We start from the raw sequence: 17125 nt of genomic DNA, 5'->3' as shown, positions 1-17125 counted from the left end.
GACACTTCACATGTACCCACTGTAATATCAGTGCTGGATCTAGTCACAAAATGGCTTAACGTGGACAGGCAATATTTGCCATATACCTGAAATTACATATTCACCCCTCTTAAAAGTTATTTTCATCAGACAAAAAAGGCAGATATGTTCTGCTAACAACTTAGTATTCATTTGTTGACGTCATCTACCTGGATTTGTGCAAAGTGTTCGACACTGTCCCACATGACATCTTTGTCTCTGAATTGGAGAGACATCAATTTGATGGGTGGACCACTCAGTGGATAAAGAACTGGCTGGATGGCCGCACGCAAAGAGTTGTGGTCAATGGCTCGATGTCCAGCTGGAGACCTGTAACGAGTGGTGTCCCTCAGGGATCGGTGTTGGGACCGGTCTTGTTCAACATCTTTGTCGGTGACATGGACAGTGGGATTGAGTGCGCCCTCAGCAAGTTTGCCGATGACACCAAGCTGTGTGGTTCAGTTGATACGCTGGAGGGAAGGGATGCCATCCAGAGGGACCTCGACACGCTTGTGAGGTGGGCTGATGCCAACCTGATGAAGCTTAACCATGCCAAGTGCAAGGTCCTACAACTGGGTCGGAGCAATCCCAGGCACGGCTACAGGTTGGGCAGAGAAGAGATTCAGAGCAGCCCTGCGGAGAAGGTCTTGGGGGTGTTGGTCGATGAGAAAATGAACATGAGCCGACTTCAGTGTGTGCTCGCAGCCCAGAAAGCCAACCGTATCCTGGGCTGCATCAAGAGGAGCGTGACCAGCAGGTCGAAGGAGGTGATCCTGCCCCTCTACTCTGCTCTTGTGAGACCTCACTTGGAGTATTGTGTGCAGTTCTGGTGTCCTCAACATAAAAAGGACACGGAACTGTTGGAACAAGTCCAGAGGACGGCCACGAGGATGATCAGGGGACTGGAGCACCTCCCGTATGAAGACAGGCTGAGAAAGTTGGGGCTATTTAGCCTGGAGAAGAGAAGGCTGCGTGGAGACCTCATAGCAGCCTGCCAGTATCTGAAGGGGGCCTACAAGGATGCTGGGGCTGGACTGTTCATCAGGGACTGTAGTGACAGGACAAGGGGTAACAGGTTCAAACTTAAAGAGGGGAAGTTTAGATTGGATATAAGGAAGAAAATCTTTACTGTGAGGGTAGTGAGGCACTGGAATGGGTTGCCCAGGGAGGTTGTGAATGCTCCATCCTTGGCAGTGTTCAAGGCCAGGTTGGGTGGCATGTTTAAGTGTGGGGTGTCCCTGCCCATGGCAGGGGGGTTGGAACTAGATGATCTTAAGGTCCTTTCCAACCCTAACTATTCTACTATTCTAAGATTCTATGATTTCTTGCAAGTTACACATTTTCCCTTAAATGTAATACCAGCTAATATGCAAAGTGAAAAACTGGTGGGTAATTTGAAAGATTAACTTTGTCAAGGAAATAGTTAGGTTCCCACACATCACTTATGAGAGAAATGAGGAATAAACTAAACATGAGAGCAGAAAGTTCCTGCAATTTGCAGCTAATAAGGTGATAATTATAAAACAGTTATCTTCTACTGTTGATTAGAAACCAGGTGGCCTTAAGTGTAAGGGACAAACAGCAGCAAGACTATTATTTGTTTGGCTTGGGATGGGGACAGGAAAGAAGCATGTGGATTGGTTGGGTTTGATGTATTGGCAGCTGAGGAAAATATTTTTTGGTTCAGGTTTATTACAGCTTGGGATTTATTTCATAGGATTAGAAACAGTAAGAAAAAGAAAAGACCATTAAAGCCAAGTCAGCCCAGGATGGTTTTTGATGATTTCAGAGTGCCCTTAAAATTAATAATGTAATTAATAATGTAGCTGGTAATAGATCAATAGAAAAGTGTGTACTCGGAATAGTTCAGAGACAATATTTTTCAGGAAAAAAAAAAAAAAAGAGGAAAATTCCTTAAATTATTGTGAGAAATCAATAAAATCATAGTAAGGAAAAAACTTGGAACCAGCTGTATGAATCAAAAATCAAAGGGTCATTGAATCCCAAATATTGTTTTCATGCAATAGTGTGTTAATCACTGTGATAACATGTAGTTGCAAAGCATTTATTGAGTGCTATAGGTGGTATAGTTGTGATACTTAGCATAAAATTAATGAACATTTCACAACAAAATTCTCTAGAAAATATTTACTGAAAGTGGCTAGTTCAAATCATCTAGAGTATAGAAATATACAATAAAATTCAAATCTATCTGAAATAAAGTACCTGAATTGCATGAATATTTAGTTGGTATTCACAGTACATGGAGAACTCAAAGAATTTTTTGCTAATATCAAGGTGGCCTTCTATTAGATTTATCTTTGATAAGTCTGTTTTTCTTTGACAGTTGAACAAATATGTCATTGTGCACATGGTGGAATTGTGTTTAAGGTACTTCAGGTATATTTTCAAGCATAAGTTTACTATTCAAAGAACTGCTAATTTTACATTAAAGCAGCATCTTTTTAAATATGAAAATTGCAATAACTACTTTTCATCATGAAAGCTGGCATGAGAAGATATGTTCAGCTCCAGGCAGCGTGTTCAGAATACTACTAATAAATGAGAAACATCCATTAAATGGGAAGAAAAGTTCATTTCACAGCTTTTCTTTTTCTTTTTTTTTTTTTAATATAAGTAGCTATCTTCTTTGAAAATGTTCCACTTTTGGTATGAATTCTATTAATTATGAAGAAATCTACTCTCTTTTGAAACAAAAAGAACTGCTGTGTGGAATGGTTTCTCATCTGTACCAATCTGTTCTGTTCACAGAAGCATAGTTCACAGGGTTTGCAGGTGGGTTAACAACAGAATACTATAATCAAAGGAGAACCTTTTGCTGCAGCTTAGTCTCTAATGATGTTTGGAAGTGAGCAAGAAATCAGTGCCTGTTGCTCATGGTCATCCTGTAGAACTTGTCAGAGGCCATCTAATTTATTTTGGTTAATTTTGTTAGGATAGCATCTAGACTGTAGCCTCCTTCTAGGCTTTCAAACAAAGCTTGAAAAATAAGTTCTGTATAGGATAGTAATTTCCAAATATGCTATGCTGTTTACTTTTTGTCTTTACACCTACAATATCAAGTAAGCTAAGTAAAATCAATAGTGAATGACCCATTCTGTAGCTTACACAGTATGATAAATTAATCAGTCTAGAAAGAAAAGAATACTCAAGCTTACAGTCAGGCTTCTGTTCTATGCATTTTTTCCACTGAATTGAGCTTTTGATGCCTGCAATCATACATGTGATCAGCCGTAGCACTGAAAAGATTCCCATATCTCCCTGGTTAAATCCATAAATAAAATGCCCTGTTCTTTCCTGAACATGAACTTCATTTAGCATAACACAGGTGAGACAGAGTTTCTCAGGGAGTTATTTTTGGTTCACTGATGCTGTGCTGACACATTTTTGTTAGAGTACCATAGTAGCTAGTGAGGAATCATCATGAATGTCCTACCTTGTCTTACCACAATTCCCAAAACCGAAAAAAGTCTAATGTAAGATCCAGCTAGTGGCTGAGGAAAGGCAAGTTTGTCTGCCAGTCTACAGCTACAACTACATCTTTTTCTGTGCCTAACTGGTATGAATTGAATGGGTAGCTCTAGGATTCTAGATCATGCTTTTATAGGTTGGTTTTGCTAGTGAATGTGATTTCTATCATCATGCTGTGTTTACATGTGTATGCAATCTGTTCCATCTCCCCTTGCCAAATGGCTTTTTGATTAGAATGTTACTGACCAAATTTAGTAGAAGTTTGGGTAATACACTAAGCATTCCTACAAGCAGAGTGAAGAGAGGATCCTGAGCAGAATGCTAAGACTAAATGTCTCCTTTAAGTGAACCAGATTAGCATATGCTCATTAGGCATAAACACTGAATAGCTACAGGGAAGATGGTCATCTCTAAATTAAGCTTTTCCCCAGCTAATAAAGCAGTTTCAACTGCAGTTCACACCTTTTTAAACACTAAGGGGTATAATAACAAAATGCAGATTTTCTAGAAACTAAAGTTTGATTACTTTGCTGATTATGGAAAAAATATTTACTATGAGACTGAAGGTTAAACTTCAATCTGAATATATTCATATGGATCTTTTCTCCCTTTCTCCTTCACTCTTGACAATCACGTCAGTATGTACTGTAAACATAAAACCAAACTATGTATGTAGCTGCTTCATTTTCACTTCATGTACTTCAGCTATTCTTACAGCCTTTATGTTCTACATCAAAATGTTTGGCAGCTACCAAAGCAGTCTAAATGGATAATGAAAGATATGTTTTTCATATATATTGTGAGGAAGATGTGATAACATCACTGAGCAAAAAATCTCCTTTTTGTTTTTTGGTTATATGATGAACAAGTGATAAAAAATATCCTTTAAGTGACTGAAAACCACTGCAATAATTTAAGCCCTTATTACAAATGTGGCACTTGATGCTTTGTTGTCAGATACATGAATGTTTGTTAGGAGGTTAGTGTTGCCAAAAAAGCAACAAATAACTCACAAAATCTTTAGTATTTTGAATGATGGCATTTTCTGTCTTCTGAAATAATACCTTAGAGTGAATTTTAAAGAAGAGGGTTACACAACTTTTAATACATATTCTGGCATTAACATTTGCTAAAAATAGCCAGTTGTTAATATCTCCTTCTTTGATAATCTGTATATTGCTAATTTAAGACTTAAAGTTCAGTAAAGTGCATTCAGTAAATTTGCATGCTTCTAAGTGTTGCTCTGATGATGCATTACTCATTAACATGAAAGTAATTACATACTGACTGGCAGGAAGAGGCTCCTGAGGTTTAAGATCTATAAGCCATTTCTTAATTTTGTCATGGAAAATAATGGATTGAAAATGAACCATAAAAATACTTCCTCTCTTTTAATATATATCTTCATATATCATATGAAAAAATAAGTGATAAGTTAGAGATACGGAGTTTTCTAAATTATTGCATGTATTCAAGTTTGGTGAAGCAATTTTGCTTGACAGTAATAACCACATAAATATTATTCTACAAAACCTGCACAATTATACTGAACAAGCATGAGAAATCTGTTCTACTGCTTTAATCTAATGGCATGCATAACTTTCCTTGACAAGTTGAAGATTTTTAGTTACTATGTATTTAAGTACATTGAATAGATTTACCTAATTATTTGATAGTCTTTATAAAATGTGACACTTCATGGCCTCAGTGCCTGTAAGGCACTCAGCACTCCCAAGAAGTCCCAGTGCTCTCAAATCTGAGTCAGATTTGGAATTTTTTATCATCACCAAGGAAGGATGCTACCCTATCAAATGGAGACTAATTGAATGAGGAATCTTTGTAAATATTTAAGCCCATGAATAGTTTTGTAATTCACATCAGTGAAAGGTCAAACTTGATAATGAGGCCTGACTCTTTGCATGATACTGAGGTATTGGTTTTGTTCTCTGGTGTACTATTTAATTTCTGGAGATTTCAGTGTTCATGGATATAATTACATTTATATGGTGCAAGCACTAGTGAGACTCCAATAACAGTTCAGTACAGCTGCTATAATTTCAGGGCAATCACTGTATGCAGATGGATCATGTCACTGATGAATAGATGTACTGTGTGAGTGTGTGCCTCAGCCACAGGATCAGATCTTAAGTTTGTTCTCCATTTCATCATATATTTTAAATGACAGGGTGTAAAGTATTATCATGAGTATGATGAAATGTATTTTAAAGACACTCCTAAGCAGAAAATATGGAGACCAGAGGAAAAACATATACAGGGAGATCATTTTTAATTCTAAAAATATTAGAATACAAATTTATGACACACAGAAGTAGAACTGTAAAAGTTTTTCTGATGTTCAGGCTGATCCTTATATATCTACCCCATTTTACAACTATATACTCTAATTCACATATTTATATTGGGGTTTTTAACATGTCTTTTAGAAGACCCTCTATTTCCAGTTCAAAAGCAACTTTATTACAGTACTATAACATTGAAGCTACAGAAGACAAAAGCTGAAACTTCAGCCAACAGGGACAGCAAAGAGCCATGTAACGCCCTATTGGCAACACATTACTTGCGCAATGTTTTTTCCCACAAGCCTCCCCAGCAAAGGCTGGAACACAGCATTTATCTCCTCTCTTGGAGGAAACAAGCGATTATGAGCCAGTTGTTTTGAAGTAGGCTTGAGATGACAGTCCTTCAGTCTGAAAAGGCTTGCAGCTTCAGCTACACAAAATTGCACACGTTACAATGCAGGAGATGATTAAAGAGGAATCAGAACACCAGAAACCAGGCATGCAGGCAGCAAAATATTCACCTATACCATGAATTCATATCAAAAGCCTCAAAGACGGAATTGTAACTAAACTACCTAAGGCAGAGATAGAACAATTCAACCAATATAACTTGAACAGTCACAGCAGCATTGATTGATACACTCATACATGACCAAGACCTTTTTAAATCAGTGTCAGTCTATTCTTTGTGGATATACCACTATCAAATTATCATGTTTTGTGGCAACACATGAAGACTTTAGGTCTCAGAATTTGGGGCTTTTTTAAAATCTTAACACCACCAAACAGGATTAACATTCAACTTCACTGAGATTTTTTTTGACATTTATTATAAAAATTACTTAACACTAAATCAAATAGGGTTTTCATTGCCTACCAAATCACAGGTCCTCCAAAACACTGATTTACTGAATATCCAAAGCCCATTCCAATGGTTCTGCGTATCAGTTAGGTTAAGAATGCCACAAAGTCTCTCTTTGATGTATTCAATAAAAGTTTATTTATTTTCAGATTGACTTCTGGAACAAAAAAATATTAAAATACACTCAGCTAAGCTTTGAGTTTTCAGCTTCAGCCAATAATAACAAAACTGCTGTTTCAAAACCTACCTCAAATTACATTTGGTGAATATTTGGGCATAGTCCAAAAAAGAAACCAAACTACTGTGCTATTTGTGACCCCGCAAACAAAATAATATTGAGCCCATTGTTTAAATAAGAAAGGTTTCTATTCTCTTGTATCTGAAGTCCCAAATGGGAAACATACAGAACAGGTATGGACAAGTCATATTTTCACATAGCAGCAGATTTGCTTTCACAAAAGCTTAAATTAAAAAGATATGGAAGACATTAAAGCACCTGTATTGTAAGACCTCATGATTATACTTCAAACTGATAGAGATAAATATTGGCATTATATGCAAATTGTCAACTACATAATTTTAAAATATTTAATACAGACAAAAGAGGAAAACAAGAAGACATGTATGAACATTCCCCAGCATTAGTAATTCTTGGTTAAGAAGATGTTAAGTGGCTATCCTTTGAAAAACATGTAAAAGTATCTTTTATATGTAAAAATGCCTTTCCATGCTAATATGTGAAAGCAGCATATAATGCTCTGTACAGAGGGTGCACTGAATCAAAAGCACTTCAGCTTTCTTTCAGTACTGGTGTAATCTTATCAGTTTTTCATGTCAGCATCAAGGAAGATGATTATCAAGATAACTGAAATATGAAAGAATGTTACAGACTTCTGGGGAATTAGGTAATGCCTACCATCACAGAGCAAATGTTGATTTAATTTCCATTTGCTCACTAGTACTTGTGTAATATTTATTTTTTGGTCTTTTTAGATTCAGAGATCTCTTTAGCAGGTCCAGTTTGTAGGTGTCTTATGGTGATGGTATGAATAGAGAAGACAGGTGAAGAGATGTCCTTGCTAGTTATAGCTTGGTAGCTTTAGTAGAGCTAATACTCGGGAGAAAAGAGAGCCAGAAAAGGTTATATCAAGAGTAGTTCCACGAACCTTATAAAATCTCCAATGCAAAATCATATCCTCTTTTAAAGCTGAAGTAATACTGCTTCAATTTTTTAACTGTGCTATCATTCAGATGTAAGGTCTATGATCATTATAAATAGGGGTAATTATTAGAGAAATATGAATTTAGCTTCTGTGTCTCCTTCGTGTTTCTTGGGGTTTTGTGTTGTTTTTTTTTTTTATTTCCAAGTTTTCGTGTTCAGTACTGTTATTGGCCTTACTAATAAAGATCTGGAAATGAGTTAAAAACTTCCTGTTAAAAGGAAGATATTTTACTCAAGGTTTAAGGGGGTTTGGATAATATTGGCAGTGTTCATTCTGCACTATGAACTGCATCAGAGAACAATGGGAATAGCAATTTAGCTTTACTCGAATTTAGGAGATGCTACCTTGATTTTTTTAGTCAATCACAATAAACTTGTACAGAGTTAAAAATACTGATGGGTAAAAAAAAAAAAAATAAAAAAGTCCAAATAGCTGTTAATTTTTTGGAGGAAATTACTTAAAGGTAATTGACATTAACTTAGAATAATAATCTATGGAAATTTCCTATAAAAATGAGAAGGGTATGAGTGTTCTCATATCACCTCTTGCCTATGTTCATTGAGAAAATAGAACATGCTTTGCATTTCATTAATGTAGTCACCTTCCACTGTTATATTCAGATAGCAAGTATGGATAATTTTGGCTTTCTGATTCAACTTTGAGGTGCATTTGGATTAGAAGATCTGAAAAGTCGAAAGTTCTTCTGAATTCCTTCTCTTATTTTTGACGAGCCACAATAATGCCTCTATTAGAACTATCCTGATTCCATTATCATCTTGTTTACATTATCATGTAAATTTCATATCTTATCTGCTGAATACACTTTGTAAAATGAGAAATTTTAAAGTTCCTTCAATAACTACTCAAAATAAAGTTATTCAAGTCTCTTGACATACAAGAAGCTGACATGTTGCTTGATTTGCTACAGTTTCCCTGACAGAGGAGTGATCATCCAGTCATCTGTCAGGGCTGTGCACCTAGCGTTGGACTGAGCCCAGCAAGATATTGGCAAAATAATTTTTTTTTCATGTCATACAGTACTTCCTAGATATAAATCTTTTTAACATGGTATTCCAATGAGTGCACTGGTAGCATCTTACATAGTTTTATGCAAGATGTTTTGTGGTTGAGATAAATGTTTATTTTAAAGTCCCCAAGTAATTTGGAACTATATTTATAGTTTGAGTTTTATTATATATTTACAAAATTCTCTTAACATGAAAGCTGCTAAGCAAGAGCTAACATTTTTAATGCAAGCTTTCCTTTAATTCATCTGTGGCTAAAGCAATAGTGAGAAAACAGTATTTAGTACTGATTATAACTACATCATTTATATAGTTCATATGAAACACACTTTGTCATGAGACATAGGAAAGTACCTTTCTGAAAAGCTAATTTATTAAGTGTTGCACCAATCAAACTTTCACATCTACCCTTTGCATAAATATACTCAGTATCCATCTACCTTACAACCACTGGGTTTCCCTCCACTCCGTATACCTCTCATTTTGTCACCTCTAAACTTTGCTCTTTCTTCAAATTTTCCAAACGTGCATTAGCTCTGTCACTGATAAAGGGTCTTACCTACATGGTAAAAATGCTACATATCATTTGTGTGAGCTTACATTAACCATGTATCTGCTGTCTGTTTTGAAATATACAGGACAAAAGTATTGTGAATACCCACTGAAAGTGCAAAAGCTCCAATGCTTTCTGAATAACTTGCTTATAGCATGTAGTCCATGCAGTCACAATATCCTCACAGAATAATTTCAGTACATCTTGAAAGCATCAGGCATGCTTTCTTGGTTGTTCTCCATGTTCATGTGCTTTGCATAGCTCTACAGTTGCTTCAAGAGCCATGATACATCATATAATAACCCTAACCCCACACTTGGCTCTCATACAGTGCTAGGAAATACTAATAGCTAGGAAACCATCATGTAAATCCTTGCAGTGGTTTGACAGAAGTATTTCTTTAGCAGTTCGTGGTGGTATTCATAACAGATGGCTTATAATTTATTTCATTTATGATTTATTAATGCACTATTATGTTTCTTTATTTCTAGTTCTTTGGTTTTTACTGTATGCATTTGCATTCCTTAACAAATTTAAATTCAAAATGCCTCAGAACAGAACTTATGAATATACAAGTGATACATAGCAATATGGGTCTCTCAGAGTCTCTCGAAACTGTACAGTTTGCATAATAGATAACAAAAACAAAGTGTTTTCATGCAGGAAATAAAAACAAACTGGAAATAAAATAAACCCAATGTCCCCATTAGGTTAAAAATTCAAAATTAAATGAGAAGAGAACAAACACTTGTGTGAATTAATCTTAGAAATAAAAATAATCAACGAAGTTTAGAGGAGTAAGAATGTTGATAATTTATGGTAACTGTTGTGTAATGGCTCCTATGGATGCTTTCCATTCATTATTCTTTGGAAGATGCTTTCAGTTTAGTAGGTAAACATTTGTCCTGGGTTCAGCAGCAGCAGTCACTTTTTCTCCTTCTTAGTAGCTGGTGCAGCGCTGTGGTTTTGACTTTCGGCCTGGGAATAATACTGATAAAGCCAATGTTTTCAGTTGCTGGTCAGAATGTTTACCCTGACCAAGGACTTTATGAGTCTCATGCTCCGTCAGGGAGGAGGAGAAGCAGGGAGGAAGCAGGCACAGGACACCTGACCCAAACTAGCCAAAGAGGTATTCCATACCACAGCACATCATGCCCAGGATGTAGAACTGAGAGTCACCCAGAAGGGCTGGAACTCTGCTGGATGGGGGGCGAAGTATTGATATTGGTCGGCGGGTGTGAGGTGTTGTATTCTCTTCCCTTGTTATTTCCTTTATCATTATTATTATTGGTGGTAGCAGTAGTGGTTTGTGTTATACCTTAGTTATCTCAACCCATGGGAGTTGCATTCTTTCAATTCTCCTCCCCATCCCTCCAGGAGTGGAGGGAAGAAAGGTGGGGGGGAAGTAGACTGTGTGGTTCTAATATACGGCCTGAGCTTAAACCACGACAACATTATCCTTTCTACTTGACAGAGTTTGGAGAGGTTAAATGTCACCTTGCCTAAGATCACTAAGAAACTCAGTGGCAGAGACCAGATCACCCAATATCTTGCCTAGCATTTTGCCTACATATTCTGTTTTACAAAAGAAATTGTACAGGGAAGAAATATCTTTGAGAAACTAAGAGATAAACTAAGATAAATCTGCCTAAAACTGTGAGAATCTGTCACATTTACTTTGATCTCACCCCATATTTTTCTATGTATCTGGTTGCAGCCCTTCTATAATAAATGCTACCTTGCACTTGTGATCTTAGAAAGTGCACACATGAACCTAGAAAGAGCAAAAGATGTTCACCAGCCCTCTCCGTGTGAAGCACCTAAAGCAAGATTTTCTGAAAAAAAAGGGTTAGAATGAAAAGTCTTCTAACTTGCAGCAGTAATGGTTTAACAGTGATTGGGATAAACAGGAACGCACAGGAAAAGTTGAATTTTAGATCAAGGTTCTTTACTCAAAGGCAAAACTCAAGCAGTTTCTTTAACTCTAGATTTTTCTCACTATAAATAGAATGAATCTTATCACCTATTACTGCTTGTAAAACACACCAGTTATAAATACTTTCCCGCTTTCACCAGCAAAACCAGTGTGAGATAGTATTTCATGAAGGTGGAATACCAATCAACTTTTTTTAAGAGAAAACCCATTGGAGCTAGTATGGTCTTTTTCTCATTATAGTCTTCTCTTTAGTAAAATGCAAGGAAGTTTGGCTTTCTTATCATATCATGTCCCAAGGTTCAGAGGCTTTTTAATACTGCAATACTTTAGTCATCGTGTGTCTTACAATCCAAACTATAAGGAAAATTTCACTGTCCAGAAGAAATAAGTTAATAAAATGTCACTAGCAGTGAATCTGTCAACATTTATTTTAAGCAAGTGGCAATAGTAAAGGTCTTTTGACTAGATCACTAAGTACACTGAAGTCTTCCATCTAGCCATGATGGCCAAGAGTATCCAACATCAGTACCCAAGCCTTGCAAGTACATTACACAAAGCAAAAGTATAGATTCCATGAACACTGATATCCCATATTCAATCAGTATTCATTGAAACTGTCAACATGAAACCCAATAATGTGTTTTCTCTTTTTTATGGACGTGCAACTGTGATTTTCATTCAAGAAACAAAGTCTCATCTTCTTTCTCTTGATCCAGCAAATAAAAATAGTTACATAATGAGTGTTTGTTTTCACTTCTCACTGCATGGGAGCAGGCAATGCAAAATGTAAAGTTCTATATTGCATTATAAATATGAAACTCACAGCCATCAGTCAGCCTCTGCTTTTGTGTGTGTCTAAAAAGATAACATGGAAAAGTTAGATCCATTTCTGCTCCTACAACTTTTATACTGCTGTTCTCACTTTTTGCCCCATTGATTTGTTTTGTTGCTTTGGTTTGTTTTGCTCTTCAAGTTTCACCTAGCTCAGCCTAAACCAACCTAAGAATAAATGTAACTAAAATGAGAATAGGAGCCATATTTCAGTCTAATTTACATTGTGTTGCTCTGAAGTGAAGTATACTGGCTGCAGTTTTCAAGAAAATGCAAGAAATATGAAGTAAGCTTTATTGTTCTTGTTGTCTAATCAATTTCCTTCATTGTCTGAAAATCCTGAAAGAGAATACTCATATAAATTTTATAAATAGCAGTTCCCTTGCCATATATACTCACAATGCTCTCAAATATTAGGAAAACATTCTTGTGAACTCAGCAGGTGGGGATCTAAAAGTATTAAGACTGCTTAAAAGACTAAGCAATGCCTATGCTTCAGCTTGCTGTCAGCTAGTGTGTTTAATGCGTAGAAAAATAGCTAGCACCATTAGTTAAGTGCAAGTCCTAGTTACAATATAAAAAAATAGATGAACAGCCTCTGTCATCACCTCAGCATGGTGCTTAATGGCTGCTTGAAGGTACCATATAATCTTTTGGATGGCTTAATAGTTCTCTTCTTCACAGTTCAAAAGAGAAGAGTGGTTATTAACCCTGGTGTTCTCACAACATTTTCAGAGTAGAACTTCACTGAAAAAGAAGTGCCATTTAGATTACTAAAGATAGGATCTAAGGTTTATACAACACTTGCTTTTGGAAAGTAAACAGAAAAGAGTGTGCTGAACCTTATAATCTTATAAGACTATGAGGAGTATGAAATTCCTCAATCTTGAGCAAGCTGAAATCTCAAATCCCAAACTATTTACTGCTAAACAAAAAGCAAATAAGAGGGCAATGTTGCTGACAACGTATTTGTCCTTCCAGTCATCATTTCATTTCAGTATAATAATTCTTTGTAATTACTTTGCTTTTAATTAGCAGGGAGATAAGGAGTCAACAGAAGTAACAGTGGAAAATGGGTATAAGATTTCTTGCATATATCACTTGCCCAAATGGCTAGTAACTGAAGGTAGTCACCATGTGATGTTCATTGGTCTGTATAAAATGAAGTGGCAATCTGAGTCCCATAGGATTTGGAGAGCACTTGCAGCACAGAAGACTGTAATTAACATCAGTCCTGACAGTCTCTATAACTACACCAAGCATTGAATAAGGATGCAAACTTAATTTACCTTCTTATCCTTAAAGGTTTTGTTCCTTCCTGTCAGAGTTCAATTAAACTGGAAGAGCAGCCAAAAGAAATTTGGTTTATCTGGTGCCCACACTATACTTGTTCTTAACAATAAAGCAAACATGTCAGTTTCTAGAGCCAGCAAATCAAGCAGTGCTTACAAACATAATCCCTTCCAAATAAAATTGAAATCCAACTTAGATAATGCCAACAGATAACAAACCCATACTTTTAAAGGAATGATAACAAGCTTTAGGCACTGACAGAAGTAGAAGTGAAGCAAAAGGCAATATTTCTGTGCAAGACTACTTTGTTACACTTTAGCTGTATTAGAACTATAGCCTCAGTGAAATTTATCTGTGTGTAAAAGTTTAAAACTCAAAGTGGAGATGGCTGGCAAGGACATTCACGGAGCTTTTTTTCACTTTTTCATTTCTGCCTGGCTGAACATCTTCTAATGAGAGTAGACTTGTAATGAATTTAAGCCTATGATAATAGATTCCTTTTGGGGAAAAACCACTACTTCACTGCAAGAAAAGTCATTCACTGGCCATGAATAGGCTGGCCATGTGGTGGATAAACGAATTTGATGACATGCTTAATTATGCAGATTTTATGGACCAGACATGCCACTTATTTGTAGGGAACAAGAATCAACCTACTGTGTAAAATTGTCAACGAATTTATTGAACCTGGCAGAGATCATGAATTTCACAGAAGTTTAGTTTGCCAAAACACAAAGTAATTGAAGCTTAATCCACAAACCAACAATATAGTATGTTTAAAGTTTGTTCTGTATTTGCTAAGTTTACAGAAAGTAGAAATAGAAACACTGTCTGATTGTTGACATAATATGTTTCTCATTCTAGGTTCTATCCTTAGGGGCTGATGTTCTACCAGAATATAAACTCCAGACACCTCGCATCAATAAGTTTACTATATTGCACTATAGTCCTTTCAAAGCCGTCTGGGACTGGCTCATTCTGTTGCTGGTAATATACACTGCCATATTCACTCCTTACTCTGCTGCCTTCCTTCTGAATGATAGTGAGGAAAGGAAGAGGAGAGAGTGTGGATATTCTTGCAGCCCACTGAATGTTGTAGACTTAATTGTGGATATAATGTTTATCATTGACATTCTGATAAACTTCAGAACAACATATGTAAACCAGAATGAAGAAGTGGTAAGTGACCCAGCAAAAATAGCAATTCACTACTTCAAAGGCTGGTTCCTAATTGACATGGTTGCTGCAATACCTTTTGACCTGCTGATTTTTGGCTCTGGCTCTGAAGAGGTAAGCTTAAGTGAATAAGAAATCTTAAATCTATCTTAAATTTTTGCTTTACTACTATAATCTGTATATCCTAACATACCTTTTGCTTGCCAGTTAATAGCTGTTTAGTAGTTCTGCCGCATCTTTTAAAGTTAAACTAAAATTAAACCTTCCTTAATAGAATAATGTAGAATATTAGCTTTCAATGGCAGGAGAACAAGTTGAATTATTCAGCTAGTATTTTCCAGTTACACAGCATTTGACACTGCCTTTACAAATAATGAAATAAATATATCATTTATGAAAGATTTGTTCAAATGCTTTTATTTAAGAGCTGCTTCTTGTGTTTGCTGCTTCCTTTTTAAAAACTGTGCATAATGCATATAAGTGTTTTGTTGGTATTAAGGCATTAAAATAATTTTTCTCTGTTCAAAATCTTTAGATCAGACGCTTACTCAGTGTGAAACAGAGGAGTTGTAGTGTAAACTATACTTGTTAACAAAAAGATTTGTCTGTTATCTATTTTATCAAGAATTTGGACTACCAAAAGAAAGAAAAAAGATTATATGGGGTTAACCTTGCCAGACATGACAGATGTCCTCACCCTTTCTGTATGACAGGTTAAAAAAGTGCTCAAAATATGCATCTAAAACTTGCCCAAAGATATATAAAGCATACAGTATATTCTGGATGCCTCACCCAGTTCTGCCTCCTTCCAAAGAATTTTATTTAATTTAAGAAGGACTAAAGTTATATTTTTTTGATGAAAAGTGAACTGACAAGTAGAGAATTGGGGGGGTTTGTGATGCATACAATACAGCAGTTAAAAAAAAAAAAAAAAAAAGAGCAGCAAACCAAGCAAAATATGAACCATTCACTTTTTGAAGGACACAAATCAATTTCTTAAAAATAATGTTTTGCACATATTGACATAAGAGAAACAGACAGTTCAGTTGACCTTATGTGCATCTCATTAAATGAGAAGAGGAAGGTGAAAAACTACAAATTAATCAGCAGTTGTGGATTTAGAATGAAAATTTACTGATCTTATCATAAGCCCCTGTGTCACAATACGGAGAATATAAAAATGTTTTCATTTTAATATTAATTAATTTTTATTGGAGTCATTTGCTGTGACAGCAAATATTTTTATGTCCACCCCAAAAGCCTGATCTGAATTCTGAGCATACTCTAGCTACATTATAGATTACATTTAGACTTCACTAAGTATGCTTTGTAGGTCAGTATAAAACAACTGGCACATACCTACATGCGTCTTGAAAGTCTTGTGAGCATATTTAGCCTTAAAAATTTCAGAATTAGGATGAACATCAGTCATGCTTTTCTTAAAACCGTTTTCTTAAATTTTATATAATGAGAATGTTTTCGTCTCCTGTACTTCTGAAGAATCATTATAATAATGTGGTCTAATTTGGCAGTCATAGAAATCAATAGTAACATTCCTAATGAACTCACAATGTAAATGAGGAATCTGGAGAAACATGTAGGTAATAAAAAGCAGTAGAAATAAATTTTGTTAAGGAAATGCAATAAGAAGAGAAACAGTAACATGAAAGACAGAGGAAACGTTAATAGTCTCTAAATCTCTAAAAGAGAACTTTTCTATTCAGAAGGTGACTAAAAAGCTTAGAGATTCAAGGGAAATTTGATCACCTTTGCATTCATTATCTGTAGTAGGTCTCAGTCTTTCTGCAGATTTTTTTCTGTGATTTTGATACCACAGACACATGAAAGACAAACATTTTGACAATTACACTGCTTCTAACTTGGACTACATCATTCCTCCTCAGGTGTGGTCTGCATCCCTTTCTGATCACTGAGCACTCATCACTGCCAAAAATTACATTGAGTAATTGGAAGTGTGAAACATCAAGAATTACAACAGGGGCCAATTCCAAAGTTCATTGAAGGAATGCTCTTTTGATTTGACCCTGAACATCATTCTTTCACATCTCCCTTTGTTACAGATGTTAAGAGTAAAGTGCCAGGTGTTAAAGTGCTGTTAAAGGGATAACTTTAACATAAGATAATATTACAGATTAGTAGTAAACAAGTACATTCTGGTAGGTGAGTGCACAAATACAGAAACGTGAAACTTGTAACAGCAATTATTGGACCATGAAATTACTTTTTCAGTATTGAAGGTGCAAATAAATTAATTCTTTATTCCCTCTAAACCTAGCAATTGAACAGTTTCACTATCTGGAAAAACTAGTTTGTTTACCAAAGCAGCAATAAAACTATACAGATTATGACCAGTTCACCATATCATCATGACTTCTCCCCCTCATTCAGGGTGTTG

General features: G+C 35.8%; 1 protein-coding gene across 1 annotated transcript in view; it reads left to right on the top strand.

The window, feature by feature from the left end:
- Nucleotides 1-17125, top strand: part of KCNH7 (potassium voltage-gated channel subfamily H member 7) — a gene marked incomplete at its 5' end in the record, with an annotated part of 242614 nt that overhangs the window by 175658 nt on the left and 49831 nt on the right. The window contains one exon of the mRNA XM_080620270.1: nt 14398-14823. Within this exon, the coding sequence (XP_080476396.1) occupies nt 14398-14823 (426 nt within the window). The remainder of the gene's footprint in view (nt 1-14397; nt 14824-17125) is intronic.

This window comes from Psittacula echo (assembly GCF_963264785.1).
Source record: "Psittacula echo genome assembly, chromosome: 6".
NCBI classification, from domain to species: domain Eukaryota; kingdom Metazoa; phylum Chordata; class Aves; order Psittaciformes; family Psittacidae; genus Psittacula; species Psittacula echo.
The sequence above is the reverse complement of the archived record's forward strand: the minus strand, read 5'-3'. Positions and strand labels throughout refer to the sequence as shown.